The sequence below is a fragment of the Harpia harpyja genome, chromosome 16 (genome assembly GCF_026419915.1).
Source record: "Harpia harpyja isolate bHarHar1 chromosome 16, bHarHar1 primary haplotype, whole genome shotgun sequence".
NCBI lineage: Eukaryota > Metazoa > Chordata > Aves > Accipitriformes > Accipitridae > Harpia > Harpia harpyja.
The window spans coordinates 22,546,420-22,568,359 of NC_068955.1; the positions used below are offsets into that span (position 1 = coordinate 22,546,420).

The 21,940-nt window shown below is 40.4% G+C and overlaps 1 protein-coding gene and 1 long non-coding RNA gene across 3 annotated transcripts in view; one reads left to right on the top strand and one right to left on the bottom strand.

Annotated features, from left to right (window-relative positions):
* DKK3 (dickkopf WNT signaling pathway inhibitor 3) overlaps positions 1-14,655 on the bottom strand; it is a 29,571-nt gene extending 14,916 nt beyond the window's left edge. The window contains exons 1-3 of one of the 2 annotated variants that reach the window (XM_052811823.1): positions 14,374-14,655; positions 12,129-12,266; positions 11,544-11,627 (exon numbers count right to left, since the gene is read on the bottom strand). In XM_052811823.1, the coding sequence (XP_052667783.1) occupies positions 11,544-11,627; positions 12,129-12,266; positions 14,374-14,550 (399 nt within the window). In that variant the 5' untranslated portion in view covers positions 14,551-14,655. The remainder of the gene's footprint in view (positions 1-11,543; positions 11,628-12,128; positions 12,267-14,373) is intronic. The other variant, XM_052811822.1, reaches the window with a different exon arrangement.
* Positions 14,251-21,068, top strand: LOC128153006 (uncharacterized). The gene is made up of 3 exons (XR_008238817.1): positions 14,251-14,278; positions 15,047-15,377; positions 20,603-21,068. It is a non-coding gene; the product is annotated as an uncharacterized LOC128153006 (long non-coding RNA).
* The last annotated feature ends 872 nt before the right edge of the window (positions 21,069-21,940 follow it).

Here is a 21,940-nt window from a genome sequence, read left to right on the forward strand (position 1 = left end):
AGGCAGGACAGGTTATAACGTGAAATTTCTTTTCTCCTGTTTGTCAGGTGTACTGTAGGCAGAGCAGGATGGTAGAAATTCTGACAACAAAATCTTCCCTTAGGCCTTCTGGAAACTTGGTGCCATGCTATACACTCAGTCCATTGTTTTTTAAATACACAGAGACTCTATAATCTTCTATATTCATAATTAGACAGAGAAGGAATATTCTGAAGTTAGACAATCTGAGACCCAAAACCAGTAGCCATGCGCTCCATGTTTAATTGTTCCATGTTAAGAAAAGCTTTTTCACATACTATGAGATTATCAAATGAGGTCAAAATACTGATGCATGTTTATAAACAAAGTTTTCCTAATGATTTTGCAATTAATTGTCTTAATAGAGAAATGCATCTACCTGTGGATCTATTAATTGGAGAATAACAATTCTTCAACCTTTGATAATCAGAAGATGTGTCTAAAAGACCTTTGTTTTTATTCTAAATGTCTTGAGATACAGTAACAGTTATGGAAACACTGTAAAAGTGCACTACAAAGCTCTAAAGTGCCATTATTTCTAAGTAGTCAGTAATCATATAAAGATACAGCTTTCATGTAGTGGTGTGCCTGGGGCTGAATTTTAATGCAGGCGCCTCTTCTGTCTACAATTGGCAGCTACAAAAGTTTCCATGATTCACTACCAAACTATGTAAATTTTGAAAATTTATAAAAGCAAAACAACACAGAGTAGCTGTACACAACAAGGATGTGAAACAGCTGTGCAAAAGTTGTAAACAAGACTTCCGTACTTAATAGCTGCTTGCTAATCTTAATCACTAAATTAAGAGTAGCACACTGAGAGTAAGAAAGAGGCCAACCTGTGCCCGGTCCCTCACACAACTTATTTCAAACCCTGAATCTTACATGCTTTGTTCTTATATGGCATATTTTTTTGGTATTTTACAGTTTCAACAAACTTATTTGCTGTGTTTAAGGTGTCAGCCAAAGATCATAATACTAGAACAGAAATACACGGGTAAGAATTAATCTACAATGGATTTTGCCTATAGCAGAGTTGACAGTGTGGGAGACTGCTGTTACTGTAGAGGAAAGGGAATAATTTATTTTCAATGAGCTCTAGATGGTAGAAAAAGGGTTTTAAATTACAGCAATAGAGACTTTAGAGTGATCATAGAGAAGCATTGGAATAAATTGTCTCCAGCACTTGAGGATTTGGAGAACACATGGGACGAATGTCTGTCTAAGGATGCAGTAGGCATCTGGGTGGTAGATGTTGACTTTTTGAGGCTTCTTCCAGACCTCCTCTTTGGGGCATTTGTTGGAGTTACAATAGAGCCTTTTTTTTTCCTTAATTTAATTCTCTGTCTGAAATCATGTGTCTAGAGGATATCAACAACATGAGATGATGACTATTCATGAATATTCATTCCATTTCCTAAACAAATTCCAGTGAAGAAGAAATGAAAAAGGGTCTTCAGCATACTCTTTACATCCTTCCAAAAAGGACATAAGAATGTGAATGGATTAGATTTTTATCATTTATGAAGTCCAAGACAAACACCTACTAGGGAACCAAAACTTTCCCTTGCTGGTGGCTATGAAATATCTTGGACACAGAAAGACCACTAAGGTTCCCCTTTGCGTGACACCATGATGTCAGCCTCTCTACATGCCGTAAGATGCTTCTTCCCTGCCCTGGGATGAGTGGACTTTCTAAGAGAACAAGTTTGAGGGATTCCTCATGTGATATAAATTCACAGAACAGGCTCTGAGTCACTTACAGACAGAATAACAAGTAAACAAATCCGAAACTTCGACCCCACCCTGTATATCTTTTTACCAATTATGCTATATTATGATATATTAGTAATTGGAAGGGAGAAGTGGACTCGTTATTAAGGTAAGAATTAGGACAGGTAGAAAAGTTGGAGGGGGGTTCTCTCTATAAGCTGCAGTGGTGAACAACCACAGTTTGACAGCTAATGCATTCAGCTGGTGTGATATTCCTCAGTGCTAACTATCAAAGTGACTCAGTCCCTCAAAAGGCCAGGCAGACACTCACTCCGTAGAAGGTGCCAAAATGCTGGTTTTGAATCAGATGGGAGGAAGGACAAAGTGAGATTTACTCAGCTGACATCAAAATGCATTTCTCAAGGGAGTAAATTTGAAGCCACCATTCTACAGTGCTTTTTTTCTCACAGTCGCCAAATCCTTGATGAAACAGAACGAAACAGAAACAGACTTCAGTTCACTACTTTCCTTCAGTTTCCATGGTTTACCTTAGTAGATTGTAGTACAAAATGCCATCAAGCTGGACTAGTAGCATCTCACACATCTTCCTGACCATAAACAACTGCACAGAAGGCCAAGCAATCACAGCTCACATTCGTTCTGTCTCCTCCTACTCACTGGTGTAAAACCAGTGTCATTCTACCGATTTTGATGAATCAACTCCTCCTATGGTCCAGGAAAAGGTCAGAGAAGACTTCGGCTCATCGTATATGGAACTATGTGTTACTGGGCCAACCTCCCAGCCATGGCGAATTACTACCATTCTGCCACCTTATATATGACAATACAGATGTAAACCAGCTGCAGATCTAATCCATTCATCTCTATCCTTTGTATCTCAATCATTCTAAGACTATAACAGATGTAAATAAAAAATAAAAAGTCAAAACATTTATGCTTTATATCCAGTATCGTAGCCTGTATTTCCTAAAGCCTTTGCTACTGTTGTTACTCTACCAGCTAAAGCTTACTGCTTAATTAGATAACATGGCTTCAGCTAAAACCTCAAATAAGCATCTGCTGGAGCCAATGGATTAAACCATGTAATCAAAACCAATGGAAAAAAATTCTCGTTTGCCTTAAAGCTTTTCCTCTCGTGATTAATTTTGCTACACGGGTCTGACCAGAGGAAAGAAACATTGCTGATGAACTGTTGTTGCTGTCTAAAGACAGTCCATACTATGATCTCTTAACAGACATCAGTAGATCACAGAATTGTCACCAGTCCACATAAAAGGGTCACTCTCCTGACTGTATCTGTTACCTTACAGAGAAGATAAAAAAAAATTAATTTCTCTTAGCATAAATAGGTAGATCTAGTAGAGGCAGAAAGTAAAAGCATTCTCAATGATATGTTTTTATATCTCCCTACAACTTGGACATGATCTGTAAAAGACATTTGGACAGCCTTGGTTCCCTAAACTCAGCATGTTATGTATGAGAAGACTGAACTAAAACCAGGGAAAAGGTAAACAACCGCTTTTTGATTTACACTACTCCCTTACCACGGCTTGCTTGCAGAAGAGTTGTACCAACCAATATGCAAACAAGGAAGAAGCAGATAACTGAACATGATGCATACCTCCCCACAAATGAAAACTTTCAGACAAGCCAGAATTCATTTCCACAAGTAACAAGAATGCTGTAAGCTTTAGAAGTGGTGCATGGCGCTCAGATAGACACTGATGAAGCAGCAGGTGGGCACTCACTCTCTAAGAGAAAGTCTGTTTTGTAGCCTTCTGGAGATAAACCTACTGGTTTACTGCTGTGTTTTTACTAACCATCACCTAGAACATTGAATCAATTCTAGGCACCGTAACTGTGTTACAGTAATAGCTTGGTTTTGGTGAGGAGAAATTTATTCCAAGAAAATCTTTCTCTCTTCAATATTTAGCTACTCAAAGGTTAACAGTCCAGATGGATAAAAATGGTGAGGCAATTCTTCAGCCAACTTTATTTTGCATAAAAATATTCTTTTTCTTTGGAGTTTAACTGGAATAGAAATACCACATGAGGATCTGGCAAATTTTAAAACAATTCTAAACACAGGCATAGACCTGAATTACTAATGAAGAATGTTACTTTCAGAATATCTATTAGTATTACACAGTTTTGTTTGCCTAACTTGACATAAAATCTTACACTAAGCTAGACCAATAGGAAATATGAAAGAAATCCTAGTCACTCTCTTAAATTTTTTTTCATTACTAGCAAAGTAAATCTACTCAAGTTATCTGAATTACTTCAGACTCCCACTGATACAAAGGAGAGCAGGATTTGATACCTTTAATTAGGAGTAACCCCTTTGCCATTGCATCAGTTATTTGCCTGTAATTCCAAGCCACTATTTAAGCCCCCAAAAATGCAATCATGATCTGTGTTCTCTGACCTTTGGTTGTTGTGTTTTCAGCTGAAACACCTGCCTGGTTTGCCTTACCTCTTGGCAAAAGTCACATTGCTTCTCTTCACTCTGATAAGGTCTAGCAGCTGTTTACACCTGCTTGTTTGTTCAGGGTCACCAAGCATGATATCTGAGTCCACGGAAACTGCAGTCTCACTTTTCTCCACATCATGGCCATTGCAGCATTATAGTATTACAAAACCATCTTATGTTTGTACACACTATGCATTCCTGATTCTCTGTGTGGATCCTTAACTTTCTACACAGCATTCTCTCTGAGAAAACAAACCAACTCAGAATGGACTAAGTTCAATAAATAAAGATGTGGTCACTGAGCTAGCTGTATGACATACACCTCAGCTGGCAATTACAGAGATTTCCCACCTTCTTCCTTGGACAAGTTTCTTCATGCAGGATCAGAGGTGACACATGTTTTTCAAACTCCTTATGACAGGTCTTTCCATTCGTTGACGCTAACATTCAGATTTTTTTGGCTATAGTCCAGTGAACATCAGATGACCAGTAAAAATGTTGGTTTTAGAGATACACTGTGACTGACAATAAGGCCATCCTATCATCCATGAGCTAAATTAAATCTCTTAATAGCTTTTGCATCACTAAGAAGCATTTGCTGCTTATGGAGTTACATATGAATACTCAGAGGTGGGCGCACGCTCCATCACACCTTTCATACAGGAAGGTTATGTCCCTTGCTCTACAACAAGATTCATAACCTAAAAGTATTCCAGATTAATAAGACCAATTCAAAATACTAATTGCACAATTTTTCTCATCTTTGGCTACATTCTCTTTCCCTTTGCACCCTTCTTCACATTGTTTTCTACTCTAATAAACACAAGCTACTAGTCCTCATGAGCTATTTGCATCTTCCCCTTAGCTTCATATTCTACGCTGCCAAGACTGAAACTGAAAAGAAAAGGGAAAAAAAGGGGTTTCAATAAAATGTTCAGAATGTCAGAACCCTGCCTGGCTGAAGAGCTCTGGCTCTCTAAAACAAGCTGGGGGATGGATTTACTTGTTTCAAAACAAGACATGGGTATTCAAGCCTCTCAGGATCACTATCAGAATGCTCTTTCGCTAACTGGGCTCAAAAAGCTCAACATCTAGCTTCACTTCACAGGGCTACTTCATAGCTTTTCCAGCAGAGTAAGTGTAGACTACGAGCAGATTGCTAGCATCAGACAGGTTAGCCAACTTACTTAAAACATCAGAAGGGCAAAACACACATCACACTGCCTTGGAGATGTGCAAGAGACTGAAAGAACTGAGGGTAGATTTGCTGGTGAAAAGCAATAGTTCTTCATGCACAGTAAGATAAAAAAATGCTCATTAGTTTTCCTGCAGGAATTTAGGTGGATTGGGACTGGATGGGAACCTAGCCTACAAGAGGTGTTTTGTTTTAAAATTAAAGCTATGACTTGCAAACCCTTGAGATGTACTACTTAAAAAGTATCAACTGAATGTGACAAAAGAGAGTGCAATAGCATGCAGGTATTCTGCTTACAAAAGGCTAGTGAAACTATGGTTCACTTTTTCAACTGATCGCCATTGTAAGCTATTCATGCATATTTTTTTTCAGAAAGCTTTAGCCTATATTATAACTGTAATAATCTATTCAAGTTACTGTGTACTGTATACTGTGTAGTGTATGAACAACAGTGACGCGGTTCATTCAGATCTCTTAATTCTCTCCTGGAGCATTAGCTAGGAAGTACAGTTTGCCTTATCTACTCCTACACTAAGAACTACCTAAAGGGTGGGGTGTTCTGAAAAGAACTGTACTAGTCAAGACATGATTTATGTAACAACTTACGTCAACAGAGCAGGCTGGACAGTTAACAGAAAAGCAAACTAAGAATGCTAATAAATTAAATTATTAAGTATACAAAAACTACCAGATTTAGATGTTATGGGGGTTTTTTTGCTAGACAGAGACCAGGATTTCAACCCAGGAATGCACTTAGTGTGTCTATTGGTAGTTTAAGGTTGTTGAGTGCAAGTCACTGAGGACTAAAAGTTCTGTGGAAAATGAAACAAAAAAAATGGACCCAAATGTAGGACTGGGATGCCCAAAACAAGTGTCTTCCCTGAGACACTAGCATGCCAAAGGGAGCAGAATTCAACACCAAGATGCTGCATGTTCAAATTTCTGCCATCAGCTGTTCTCCTGCAGTGCTGCTGATGGAAAAATTGCAATTTCCATTCCATTAATGCTTCCTCCTCAATTTTCAAAGCTCATTTTCTCTTCAGCACTGGTAGGAACTCCTCTCCCTGGAGCAGTATGAATCTCAAAGACAGCAACTCCAGTATGTGTGACTGAGAACATGCTTAGTAAAATCATATAAAAGTTGCTCAGATAGGAATCAAGCAGTTACTTTAGCAGTTCTGGATACCTGCAGAGAAGTGGAAGCTTGGTTATGAAGTGCTATAACATAGCCATTTAAAACACATTTTTCTCTAGAAAAGGGGGAAATAGAACCCCAGAGATTAACATTTAATTCTTCTACTATTTTCTTTCTTTTTACTCTTTTACTGTGAGACTAAAGATAAAGGCTGAAAAATGCTTTAAATATGGCCATTATAATGGGGATGCTATCTATTCTATCTCTACAGATAAACCAGTGACCTGACAGATGGTCGCTTCAAGAACCTGCCAAGTCAGCTTGTAAAAGCAGTTCCACAGTGATAGAGTCCTCCCTGCCCAGAGCTGCAGGGATCCAAACAGCAGCCTCTAACCGTGGAAATAAAGGCCTGGTATCATGGGGCCTCTCTCTGAAGGACCTGAGAGTGTTTGAAATTACTTACTTAACCAGCTACTGTATTTGCAGAAGGCGGGTGCCAAATACGTGTGTGCATACAGGCACACACCCACCTTTGCAGAGAAAGAGCAAGCACCTTGCACAGAATCACACTGAAGGCACCTCTCCTTAGTCTCCCACAAAGAAACTTTGACCTGTACTGTGGAACTAATGAGAAGGCGCAGTCATGCCCTCAAGAGCCTCTACCATCAAGGACAGGCAAAAGAAAGGAACATGCCAAAGCCAAACAAGAAATGCGTGATACTCTTCCAGTTCCCTGGTACACTCTCCCTAGATACTAGCTTCTTTAAAAATCTCTTTCAAGAAAGGGAATTGAAAGCAACCAGATATACTTCTATTAAAGTTTGAAAAAAAGGAAAAAAAAAAAACTTGCTAAAAAGAAGCTGTTGCTATTTTTATTTATCAAATTAATACAGACGAGAAAAAAAAGAATCTTAGGTACACTAGATTTGAATTAGAAGAGAGAGCTTATATAAAATACTACTCTGAACACAAATGAGAAGAAACACAACTAATCTTTGTGCAGCAAATCTTCCAGTACTAACTTTGTTTCCTTTTATTTTTCATGCTTGCTTTTCATTGGTTAGGCTAATGTATCACAACTGAAATAGGACTAATCAACAAGCTAAAAAAGATTTTGATTTTCATATGGTAATAAAGAGCACTGTTACTTTATCTGTGTTCTATACTTGAGCTTACTACTGGAAATAATCTATTAATTTGCAAGCTAACCAGTGTTCCGCAAAGAAGCAAATTAGAGTATTTGAGCCTTAAACCCAGGAGCAAGTGGATGTAAAACTCTGCACAGACAGAGAAACATTCACATCCAGCTACCTCTTGCCTGTATTTGCCCTCTAAAGATAAAAGACTGTTGGATCAAAGCCTGACGTCTATGCTGGTGACTGTCAGTCCTCACTGACATCTGAGAAAGTGAATGTTAGTCTGGGAATGTAAATGGCGCCTCCAAATAATGCAGCACCTCTGAAGAACTGGATTGCATTGCCAGAAATGGCAAGCAGCCCAATTCCTCTTCTAAAGACTTAAAATACTGATAGTCGTCTGGCCATCAAAACACTGTCAAGTGAGCCATTCAGTAACAAAGAACACAGTCTTAAGAGAATACTTCTGTGATGCAAAGCCAAGAAATACTGTCTGAGAGGGAAAAGTATGTGTGTGTGTAAGATTATGCCTTATGTTTCTGTAATAGTGTATCTGCACTATATGTATGTGTATATACTTATATATATTTATATGCACTATATAGATGTGTATTTCTACCTGTTTGCAGGAGGACATGGGGTGGCACAGCCACTGTGATTTAAAAGGCAGACGCAACCTATTTTCCATGAAGCTGCTTCTCCCGTGCCGAATTTCATTCCAGACAATATGTGGATTTATTATTGCAACACAGACCTGTCGCAAGACACAACTTTGCCTACCTGTGAGGCTTTTGCATCATGTCTCAAAGCTCAAAAATGTCACTGGAAAAACTTTCCATGATTTCAGTGGCTTTTAACTCAGCTCAGAGAATAAATGTGAACTGAGGGTTGTAGGGTTCCAGTTATTACTAATTACTGCAGAGTTTACATTTCAGAGCAGGTGGTTTGCTAAGGCGTTTGATGAACTCTTATATTTACCACCCAATTTTGTACCTAAAGTGCAGGAGCTGTGGGAATCCTTAACTTTCATAAGCTAAGCCTATAAACTGAACCTATGAAACAGGTTTAGTTTTCAGCATTCAGTTTCCCTACAAGCATAAAAGCTGAGCTTGTGTGATAGCATGTGCCTATTTCCTTTACTTGGCAGATTGAAAATAAAAACAAAAGTGCTGTTCTAAAGAGGGACCAATCTGAAGGCTACGGGAGTAGCATCAGAACAGAGGTCCTGTTCCCAACGGCTGGCTCCCTACAGCCTCTGCTACCAAAATCTCCATCCCCAGAAAAAAATGTCAGTATCACCCTTTTCAAATTACTGTCAATACTTACAGATACAATTATACAAACCTTTTGTTGCATTAAGACTGCACAGCAGGATGAATCACTGATGGGTATTAAGGATGTGTATTACAGAACAGCATATACTAGCTATAGTTAGAGATCCACTAAGATAATCTCCAAACAAATTTCAAAAAGTTTCCATTTTTAACTGCCTGAAGAATACAAAACCTATACATGTATTACTTTGTTGCTAATGTTTAAAATAAGCAGCAAAGAAGCAGAATTACCATCCAGTGGTCTGTGAAGCCTGCAGCCTGGAAGGTGACTGGGACATCCCACAATGTCACATGACACTTCAAGTATGAAAATTTATATATATATATAAAAATGGCCTAAGGGGCCAGTGCAAAGTTTTCTGCAACTCATTTTCCCAATGCTCTTAAGTTTACAGATCTAAGCAATAGTGCTTTTTAATTTGGACAAAATTTTTCGTCCACCTGGTAGATCTCTCCTTGGCAGCATGTTTTTCTTGCTGTAACCCAAATTTTCCAACTCTCAATCTCATGCCATTACTTCTACAGTAGTTCTTCACCCTTGTAGTACCCTAAGTAATTCATATTCCTCCTTAATGCTTAAAGTTTTCAAGTATTTTCAGATTTACTTCTGTTAGGCATCTCTTAGTCGAATTAATATATGCATGTTTGCCCGCTCTCCTTAACAACCAAATACATCTGTTGGTTGCTTTTCCCATTTAACTTTTTCTCTACCTTGGCAACCTCTAAATAAGGTGTTTGTACCATGGGCATGCTGAGAGTTCAAAATGAGTGTGAGAGGGAAAATAAACATTAACAAATGTAGTTTTGTTTCAGCAGCTGCTGTAGTAAGGATGTTGATGAATAAAGTGCCCCAGGATTTAAATGATTAGGAGTTAATGTGATCGCTTCTGATTATGCTTACTTCATAAGTGAATAAAGACTGCCGCCATGAAATCTGACAAAAATTTATATTCAGCCCTCAAATTCTTCAGCTGGAAGACTAATAACAGTATTGGGTCTGGATGCAGGACTGGCTTTGTAAGTGAGGCAACCTTCCCATAAGGAAAATGCAGATGTCACTTGATATATGAAGCTTATAAGGAACTTTGTATAATTGTTGGAGAAAGCTAATTTAGAAATATTTTTTACAGCTGTGAAGAATGATTAAACACCACAAGCAAGCCAAATACATTATGAAACAACATCAGTGTTGTGTCCCACTTCTAAGAAGGTTGAAAAGTTTACCTATGTACACCGGGTTTGAAGATGATGACCATATTTGCTTGAAAAAAAAATTTTGATTGCCTTCATTACACATATCTCATTACTAAAAAGCATCGTGGAGTATGTTAACACTTTGTATAAAACCAAGCTGTAGCTCAGAATAGTTGCAATTTCTTTTGTACCTTGACTTACCACTTAATCTATAAACTTTGCAAAATAGTAAAAAAAAAAGTAAAGCATACATAAGCAACTTTATTTTGCTACTTGCCATTCTCAAACTTTAATAGCAGTATAAAAATATGAGCTGAAAGAGGGAAAATTTAGTCAGAGGATGATAGCAGAAAAGATGCACTAATTTCAGGTTTTATGCCCATTAAAAACAGGAACTACCACCATAATTTTTTCTTTTTTTAATGCTTTATGAAATAGTTAAAGAGCTGCTTCTGTGAAAGAACTGGAAGAAAGTTACTCTAAAAAAAACCCCAGAGCATGTTAAACTAAATTAAACCACAAACTGTTAGTCAGATGAAGCCAGCTATCAGAGGAAACACTGGCAAGTCCTGTCTTAGTAAGAGCGTTAAAAAAGTCCATTTTGGTAAGACTATAACCAAAGAAAACCTAACAGTTGTTCTAAGTAGTGGTATGTGCCAAATTTCTCATGGGACTACTGATGTTTAGCAAACGTACCTGTGTGCAAGACTTGGGTGAAGAATATTCTTGATCTTTTAAACTTCTTTAAGAATCCTTAAACAACCATATTTCCAGGGAGGAGGGGGATTTATTGTCCCACCCCTCTCCCCCTCCCCAAAGTGACATTTCACAACCAGTTGTCCATTACTAGGTTAGGCTGAAAAGCAAATAGAGTCATATACTGTTCCACAGACTCCTCATGATAGACAATTTATTTTCCAGTGTTGAAAGTCTAAAAACCAACTTTTTTATGAAACCAAAGAGCATAGAGAGGACATACATGAAGCACTGTTATACTAAGGGTTTGTTTATTCACACTCATTGGAAAGGGCTGTGTAACTATCTTTGCTATTTGAGTGCAACATTTACATTTGACAGACAAATTGAATATTCAGATCAAGCACCTCAGTTAACCACAACATTGAAACTCTGCTTCCAATTCATAATATAATATTCCTAAGTTAAAGAAACTAAAGAACAAAACATTTTTGACTGCTTACCCCTAACGGTTTTGTGTGTTTTAAAGCATTCAGAAATTTCGCTAGGTGAACTATATCACCTTCTTCTGAATGATGAACCCAAAGTATTTGTTTAATTTTCAAAAGGAAAAAAAGTGTTCACTTACATGATTTCTTTTGTTTTCTCCATCTTTTACAGATGTAATAACTGTCTCAGAAAAAACTGTTGATCCAGTTTTGTTATCTGTAACCTGATACAGCAAAAGAAGAACAAAATATCAAACTACATTTTTTTATTAGTCCTTTGTTACTTTCAGTCCTACGTTCTGTAATAATAAACCCACCCCCACCTTTTTTCCCATTTTCCTGTCACTTGTATAAAACCCTAATATGGGGGGAAAAGCAGATGACAAGACTACCTCCTTATCTATTTAAAATATCACTGTAATGAAGCTAACTGAGTGGGAGATGGTCATTCTTTTATGACCCATGTAATAGCTGTACCTATGTTCTGTTTTTAGCAGGCACTTTTTTCAAAATAAATTATTATTTCACATTAACCTTTTATGACATGTGCCCCTACACAGTGATTATGCAAGCAAATAAGATACAATAAAACCCCAAAGTAATTATCATCAGGAAAATTTATGCTCCAAATTATCTTATTTCTCCCCAAAACATGCAAAAGTGGTTTTATTTCTGAAGAAAATGTGTGTAAGAACCAGCAGCTTGCTATACATGTTTTCTCATACCTTATCAATTTCTTGATGAGTCTGAACAGTTTTATTACCAATTCTGGTTTCTGTGTTGGACTCATTATGGTAGTTGGGAGGTAAGTTTTCAAAGTTTACTTCCGACAGTTTTTTTGCCCCTTCCTCTTCAGCTTCCATCTGCCAAATTTAAAGAAACCAGTTGAAAATTAACAACAATTACACAAAAGAGAATAAGCAATGCTTCTTGTGCAGCCCTCAGTAACACCCTGTTTAATTATGTAATTCTGTTAGTACAGATCCCCCTGTATGGGAACGCTTACTCAGCTGTTTCAGTGACCACAGCAGCTCTTTTAATGGACTAGAAAAACAGTGGCGAGCTAAACCATTGAGCTCTGGACTGCTTAAGCCAAAGTCAGTCCCTGTGACAAAAAAGTGTGTGAAGACTAGTGACAATCTGGTATCTCTACAGGCTGATGCCAGTCAAGAGCCCAGCTTTCTATTTTTCCCAGAAAACCACTAAATACTTAAGACACTTTCACATCTGACAAAGAAGAGAAAATATTCTGGCAGGACAGAGACGTAGCCAAAGCCCCTTGAAGTCAACAGAAGCAGTCCTATAGATCAGGGTGCGTACATCCAGAATTTAATTCTCTATTTCAGTCCCCACTGTCTTTGTTTCCAGATGAAGACTCAACACAGAAAAGGAGTGTTCTCTGAATCAGAAAACAGAATAAGCTCAGCAAAAGGGCATGAGTCTTGTAAACAACACAAACTCTGAATAAGTTGTGTCCCTTTGTTATTTGCAACTGCTGTAACAGAGCTAGGAGGCCACAAGTTCAGCCAGGCTGAACAACAGAATTTTTCCCAAGACAAAATTTTTCCTTCTGGTGTGTCTGTTTATTTTAAATGACAGCTGCAAACCTTTTTAAGTGTAAAGCATTTATCTGCTAAGATGCAGCTCAGACAATCCACATTTTGTGCTGTATACAGACCATTCCTCAATTCAGAACTGACTACAGGAAGAGTAAAACAGGCAGAAATTTTAACTACATCCTTATTTATAACTAAGCATATTTTCAGCATTGTAAAAAATACTTTTAAAAAAATGGTTTGTCTCAATGTGTTTGCAGTCTAAATGAAGTGGATGACAGAGGTAGATTTCAGCAACTGTCCAGAGGACAGTAAAAATGCAGAAATTATCCAATTACAGTAAACAAAGGTCTGTTTCCCCAGTGGGTTGTCAGTAAAAGGTTTTTTCGGACTATGTATTTTTCAATGAGAGGAAAAGAGAACTTGGAAGGACGATTCTTAACATGAAGGGAAAAAAGTGCAGAAGTAAGGGAAATGCAGGAACAAGGCCTTTTGATAGCGATACGAGACAACGGCTCAGGGTCCAGACTCAGTTCTTGGCTTTGAAACTGGTCCTGTGCAATTCTGGGCAAGCAATTTGCGATCAAGACACGGAATTATATCAAAAGTAAGCCGCTTCTCCACACGCGTTTTCAGGACTGTCTTAGACCTTTGAATCCTGGTTTGGGATAACCTCTTGCGTCTTAGTCCCTGCTGTAGAAAGACAATAAAATAACTCTTCACTCCTCCCCTTGCCACGTACTGTTATTTTCTCACTTTAGGATCCAGACGGGCTATTTTGCCTGCATTTCTGCCTCACGACCTGCCTGCATTTCTGCCTCACTATCTCCCTGCATTGCTGCAGGAGGGTGGCTTTCCAACGCGACCCCCAGCGCCGCAATACACACGCCGGGCGGACGCCGAGCCGCAGGCGCGCACGGCAGCCGAAGGGCGCAGAGGTGGCGTGGGCGATGCGAGAAGCGGGGCGGGAAAGCCTGCCTGTGGCAAGAAACAGCGCCAGCAGCGGAGGAGAGACCTTCCGTGGCCGCGCCGGTACCCCCCACGGCTCCCGCCTCCCCGCCTGCGGAGGGCGGCAGCACCGGGCGGGCTCACGGCGGCGGAGACCGAGCGAAAAGGGTCTTCGCGCTCCCCCCGGCCCAGCAGCGCGCGGGTCGCCGCCTCGGGCGGCGGCTCCTCACGGAGGGGCGCGGGCAGGGCCGGCCGCCGGCTTGCTTTCCCGCACGCGTGGGGCCGGCCCCGCTCGGGGGAGGCGGAGAGGCGGCCGCTGACAGGAATCGGCGAAGGCGGGTGAGAGGCTCGCGCCGCTGCGCTGCTCGCAGGTGCGGCGCGGCCCGGCCCGGCCCGGGGGGGTAAGGGAGGGAGGGAGGGAGGGAAGGGCCCCCCACCCCGCGGGCCCCCCCCGCCGCCCCCTCACCTCTTGCACCGCGTTGCGCAGCTTGTACTGCGTGTCCTCCATAAGCGCCTCCACCTCCCGCAGCATCTCGCCCAGGCTGGCCGCCCGCCGCCGGCCGCCGCCCCCCGCCGCGGCGCAGCACAGAGTCCCCAGCAGGGCCGCCAGCAGCAGCCATCGCGGCCCCGCTCCCCGCCGCATCCCGATGGCGCCGCTCCCGCCGCTGCTCCTCAGCGGTGCGGGCTGGCGGCGCGGAGAGGTGGGGCGGGGCGGGGCGGGGTGGGGCGGGAGCGGGCGGCCCCGCAGCGCCGGCCCGGCTCCGCAGCCGCCCGCCGGCCCCGCAGCGCCGGCCCACATTGGCCTGGCCTGGCCCGGCCCGGCCCCGCAGCGCCGGCCCCGCAGCGCCGGCCCCACAGCGCGGGCCCGGCCCCCGTAGCCCCGCGCTGGAGCCCGCAGCCCTGGGCGTGAGGGAGGCGAGGCGGGGCGCGGGACTCCGGACAGAACGCCTCGGCCCGGGAGGGGGGAGCGGGAAGGAGAGAGGCTGAGGGGGGTGGGGGGAGAGATGCTGAGTGAAAGGAGCAGCGCGAGTTTCCCGTTCAGACCCGAGGCCTTCCTTCTGTTGATTTTTTGAACAGGTTTAATGCGAAGAGGATGGTGGGAGCTGCTTGACATCGCCACTCTGTGTTTTGCTTTCCAGTCTTCGGCGAAGGTTTTCAAAAGATGTTTTCAGCTCCGAGGATCAGCTAGGTCTCTGAGAGGTGACACATCCTGCATCTGGCTGGCCAGCACCCCGCTCTCTCTGATTGTTTCCTTTCAAACTTTTTTTCTACAAAATTTCAGACAACATCATCATTTTGTATCTGTGTGCGTCTTCCCCAATTTCCGCATTATTTTTCCTCTTCGTGCTGCACCCCAGGAATTTCATGGACAGTTTTTGCTGCAGTCAGCTCGCTGCTCCGGGGCAACATTGTTGTGCCAAGAGAGAACCGACCTACAAGCCTCATTTTATTTTGGAGCCTGGGTGAGAGGTAATAGTGAGTAAAGTATTTCTGCAGAAACTATTTAAGCCCTGAAAATTTCCTGCAAGTGCATTATTACAATAATCACCACTATAAAATCCAGTGTTATTGGCAGCCTAAGGCAGCTTCAGTCAGCCCTGAATGCTAGCAGAAATGCAGTAGAGAGCAGCAGAGATGGGAAGGCCCCTGTATCCCCAGAGGGAAACCCTTCCCTCAGTCTCTCAGCCACTGCACATCATACTTCTGTTCAGTGCAACACAAGGTTTCATTCTGGACACACTGTAAATCTTAGTTTATTGATACAATAGTTTGATTTTTTTTTTTTTTAATGTAAGCGTCTTGGACTACACAATTTAAGTAATAAAGAATGTTAGGAATTATCTGGAATTAATTAATAGTTTAACTGTGTTCCATCACATTGCAGGAAGTATGGCATATGAAACAATCCTGTACTGTCAGAGAAATGTTGAGACAACATACTCCTCTTTTCTACCTCTGTCTTTATGGTTAGGTTTCCAGTTCATCCGCTGCCTCAAATCAGCTTAATAATACTGACAATGTCCAGGTGACACTTAAGTAGCATTTAGAATTTTAATTTTCTTAGCTTCGAGGAGTAACTGAAGGTTAGATCAGACACAATGAAAACATTCACAAAAAAACACCTGAGGCCCAAATTCCCAAAGGTATTTAGTCATCAGACTCCCAAGGAAATGGAATAGAAGCTAGATGCTTGTTTGTAATATCTCTGTAAATTTGGCCTCAAACCAATTTTCCAAACAATCTAAGCATATGTAAGTGTTAATTGCCTAAATACTTTAGAAGAGATGGGTCTAAAGAGCTAAAGTCTCTCTCTCTTGCAGTGAGATGAGGGCCACAGTCCCAAACCCTGGCTTGGGAAGACCCTCCCATGCTGCCTTTGATGAATGTAGTTAAAAAAACCCAACCCTGACATTGACAGGGCTGACAGGATATAAAGTCATGCATTGTTTGACCAATTAACAAGATGCTGCAGCATACACTTCATTCAGTATTGTTGCAGTGAATTAAGACTACATTAATCTTTCAATATGGAGGAGTACTGTGGAATAAGCTTACAATGCAATCACAGTTACTCTGACCGTTTTCACGGATTTGAACTCAGTTTTCCTAGCTCCTTCGAGTGAGCTTTCTTTGGACGGGGATTGGCCTGAGTGGTGAGGGTGCATTTGTATCCCAGAATGGAAGATCTGCAGCTGAAGTCAGTGCAGAATAGCTCTTCCAGTTTACCACTGTCACCTTGGTTTACTTCATAGTAACTTCCTTGTGCACACAAGGCTTTAGGCTGACTATGATTATAGCCAGAGGAGCCAAATGATGTCTTCTAAGCTCAACCTGCAGCACTCTAGAGCACCTGCTTAGATTTTTGCCCTGGAGCTGCTGAAGTCCCCTGCGCCCGTAACTGTGTCTGCGAGGACAGCCGTGGACACAGGGGTGCTGTGCCTTGCTCACGTGTTGAGCCGGCGAGACACGAACCAGGTCTAGTTCACGGTGACCCCATGTTGTGCCTGAGCTCATTAGCCTGACTGAGAGGCAGGTATATACATTAGGGCACGGTGCTATGCTAGCAGCCTGACGTGATTCCCAGCATGATTAGGTTCTTCCCTGCATTTGGAGCTAGGTGCTTTTCCCCATGGTATCACTTGATCTGCTGGTTATAGGGATGTTGCAAACTAAGGGAGAAAAATTGTCATAGATGGTAGTGCACCTAAAACTTAGGATTTGTAATGATTAACCTTTATCTTTCTTCTTGGCTCCATCCTGAGTGCCTATGCAAAAGGATTTATCTGTATGGAAAATTTTGGGGGTGCACATTTATTCTAATATGGTTGCATTACTATAAACACCCAAGTCTGTACTCCTATTCTAGTACCTGAGTACGTTTTTGATTTACAGTTTAGTCTTAGCAAAGCATGCAGCTAACATGAGAGCTGTTACTGGTTTATTTTTCTTTCAGCAGAATTTGAATGCCCATGAAGAAAATTACACCTTTATAGCTATGTGTACAATAGTACAAAAACTAGCTACACTTGTATAATTATACTTACATACAACCTAGATCAGGGCCTTAGGTACTTTAATTACTTATACTGAAAATATTAAACCTAGAGTATCTCTCACTGATCTTAGTAGAAAAATTCCCTTAAGTTTCAGTGGAACTTACACTCTATCTTTAAACAGAATTAATGAGGATCAGAAGGAGCTTGTAGTATTGATCACCTCTTCTGGTCACTTGTTCTACCATTTTTATCTTGTATGATTAAAGCAACAGTGACAACCACAAAAAAATCAAAAAAGGTAAGAATTCATATGTATTTAATGTAACAAACCCTGTAATCAGGTTATCTCTACTGCATTTTTACAGCAGGAAGAAAGCCACATCTGTTTTGAAAATACGGCTTCTGTTTAAAAGCATGCTTCTGAGGACATAGGATTAACTACGAATAGCATGTTCTTATATTGGACTCATGAAAAGTCTTGTTTAAAATTATGTTAGGTAAAAGATGTCAGAGAATATGTTTTGGACTATAACAGATTTTCATAGCTAAGGTGCAGCCCAGAGAGCTGATGTTTTTCTAAGACAAAGGAACACAGCTAAAGAGCATCGCTTCTGAACAGATATATTACGCAAAAACCCCTACATTACACAAAAACATGTATGATCTTTTTGCCAGGATACACATATATACATGTATATTCTTACACATTAATTTATTAATTTAGAAAGGACATTATAAGATGGAATAATTTTAGCTGGAAACATAGTTAGTAAAAGCATATCCCAGCAATATTACATTAAAAAAATTTGTAAGACTTAGGTCAGCCTCAATACAAGACCCTTAAGGTGGATTTGAAGCAAAAATGGCCCCCGTCGTGGTGAATGCACTCTTGTCAAAGGCAGATATCATCTGAATCAGTGGTTCTGGAGAATAGAAACCACCTTCTGGTTGGATGAGTTTTGAGACAAAAGACCATGCTCCTGAAAGCAGCAGGGTAGGGATTTGTGCATGTTTGATTTATTTTTTCCCACACATTGTTTATTGATTTAAAGGCAGTATGTTATATTCTGTTTTCTGTGTTTCAAACATCTGTTATTTTGCATGTTCCTTTACCAATTGATTTTCTTTTTCCTTTCCAACAATTGTACTGCTAACAATCAATCAATTAGTTAGCTGCAGAAAAAAAAGAATAGCAAGATGTCTGGCTAATATACAACCTATAATATGAAAAGAAAAGGCAGCCTTCTGAAGTATGTAAGTATAAACAACGTCAAACATCTGTACAACAAAGACAAAATCTATCACCAGCAGGCAAAAATTCCAGAAACTGAAAGCCTAAATTCCCCGCTGAAGGGGAAAGGAGAGCATGAGAGAGGGAGAGCAGAGTTAAGAGAGGGAAATAACACTAGTGAAGTTTGCGGTTTCTATCATTTTAAGCTGCATGTGTCTTGGCTGTTCATGTGAATTTGCCCACAGAGGCTGTACCATATGGCTGGAGTCAGGCCGGGAGGGCTGCTGAGGCTGATGCTGCCAAGAGATTGCCCTGCTGTGGGGCTGACCCTGTCACCTGCAGAGTGAATTTCCCTTTACTCCCCTTACTCCCTGCAGTGCTCCTTTCCCTTACTCCCCAATTATGCAGGACATCTACACCAAAGTACCCATTTGTGGCTTTTGGCCCATGATGATTTTGTTATGAGTCTCACGGGAAAGCTGGCCAGTTCAGTGATGGGTGGTCAGTGGAGGATCATAGTTGACGTCCTGCGGGAGACTGTGTTCTGCCAATGAGTCCCTGCTAACAGCAGCTTGAAAGGCCAGGTGTGACAGCAGCCAAGGGCAAATCAAACTCAGTGCAGCTAACTGACAAAGTGGAATAACAACAAGTGACAAACCAAATGCTTATGGTCTACAGTGAATTTATATATCCACACTACAGTCTTGAAAAATAGTGTTTAGCATGTCAGCAGTAAGTTTAATTCCCCGGTGAAACTGATTGCTTTATTAGTACAGTATCAGTTAGGGGTTTTCCATGGGAGAGACACTATCCAGACAGATCAAGATGTGATAACAGTATTGATTGTCTACTCTTTTTACTTTTTCATTAGTTTTACCAGATTGCTTGGACTTACAAAGCTCTGAGTTGTAGTAAAATATTTTTCTATTCACATGAGGTTTTACAGTATGGAAACTTGTAAGTGTCAGGACTGAATAAGTGTAAGTATAAAAACCCACAGAGTTATTTTGCTGGGTCAGCTCAATGTTTTAACTTTTTATACGTTAAACATATATAAAATTTTTAAGCTCAATCTGAGATCTAGGACCTTTAGGAAAGATTTAGGAAAAAATTAGGGATTTCAAAGCAGTTAGAGCAGAATTATTTAATGATCATAGTTTTGTCAGGTCTCGCTCAAGTAAATAGGTGTTAAGGACACTGAAATGCTAACATATGTTTGGGAGAAACCTGACTACAATGAGAGGAACATCAACAGAGAGAGTTTTCCTGGAATTATGGGTCCTGAAAAATTCCTAATTTAATACGTTTTGGGAATAACTGTGCCTCATTCTAGTTTAATTTAACTTGCTCTATAAATTGATTAAATCACAAGGTAGTAAGACCTTGTTTAAAAAATGCAACAGTATCACACATAGATTTGATTATGAACAGTTATGGTATTTAACTTCGTGCCTTGTCAGAACCAGAGCAACATTCAGGTGTAGGTGAACACCTTGTGGGCCTTTATTTAACAGATTGAAGAAGAGATTTGTGGTTTTCTTAATTTTATTTTCTTAAAGAAGAAAGGGACTTGTATTAGTTTTATCTTCACAGCTGCAGAGTTTAGAGTGGAGCTCTATTATCTCCTTCTGGCCTTCTCATGGATGATCATAGAATTTTCTAGAAGTTTATCATATGCCAAGAACTTATGAAATATTGACCTATCAGCACACAGTAAATCCTTGACAGTCTTTTCAAACAAGTCATTGTGTGGCACCTGTACTTTACTCAGGAAAAATAGAATGATGCAAATACAAATATTTTTCAGTTTTAACGGCACGTTATTTAGCAAGATAGCAGCTATGCATCTGAAATATGAACATGCTTTGATCTCATTTTTATTGCTTTGTGGACTGTATTTTCCTTTTAAGGTACTCCAGGTTTTAACTGGTAAAGACCTAACTAATCAACAATGCCTATTTTTTTAGTGTGCCTTGTATTGTCTCAGTTACTCATGACCAGAGCGGATGGAGCAGTGAGTCACCTACCAGACATTATTAGAGCTGTGACAACAAGAAACCAGATGAAACCTTTAAACTGTATCTGCTTTCCAGACCACAGAAATACAGCATATTGACTTTGCTTTGACTTAGGCAAACTCCAAAGCCTGGTAAGGACTCTTCTACAATCACAAGTGCAAATTATGTACCTAGGCAAATGGCTGTATTCTAGTACATGTCCTAGACACTTTAAATGCCACTCCAAGCCATTGGCTCGGTTTAAAAATAATGACCTGTGGCAATAAGGTTCTGAAAGTTATAAGGAAGTATTTATTTCTATTTGTAATGCATAAGTCCATGGCAGTGGATGGAAAACTTCCTGCTGCTCAAATGTATTGTCCATGTGCATTCAGACATGTAGATGTGGTGCTTAGGGACACGGTTTAGTGGTGGACTTGGCAGTGTTAAGGTTACTGTTGGACTTGATGGTCTTAAAGGTCTTTTCCAACCTAAATGATTCTATGATTCTATACAATCAAATTACACTTTAAAACTTCTGCATGCCAAGTTATTCTAACTATCCAGGAAGTGCAATATTGTCTGATAAATGAAAATGTAAATTCTTTTTACAGAAGTGTGCACATATGTTTTTGTTGGGGCGTAAGGAGAGTGTCAACTGATGGTCTGTAGCTACAAACACTCTCATGAGGACTGTCTTTAATTTGAGGAAAAAATTGTTTGCTTGCCTCTTTTTTTAACAAAACATAGGGAATCTAATGTGTAATAGTGCTTTGGTTGTGTATGAGGATAAAAATTTTTTCATCCCTTGGCCAAGAATGTGTGTCATACGTTGGCCAGTTTTCTCCTCTTTTATGCTATAAGTTGCACTTGCTGCTACCAAAAACTGCAAAGATAATAGTTGTGTTAGGAAAACATTATAGATCTTGTATTGGCCATTCACTTCGATCTTTGCAGATTCTAGGCATTCAAGAAATCCCCCAAAGGTCATACAACCATTTATTCCTCAAGCCTTTCTCAAAATGATAAGCAAGTAAGCAATGACAAAATACTCATGAAGTTCGCAGCTTGGCAGCAGCAATTTCATAGATGACTCACTAGCCAGTAGGTTGTCTAAGGATTTGCCTAATCATACAAGGAATCCAATCTTCCCTCTTGTAGATTTAGTGAAGCTATGTCAGTGTTATGCTAGATGGTGTTTAGCTGCATATCCTAAACATTTATGAAGTCAGGAGAAATACAAAACTGTATGTTAAAACATCATCAAAACCATCAGGTACGATTGATTAAGACCTAACAAGGTAATTT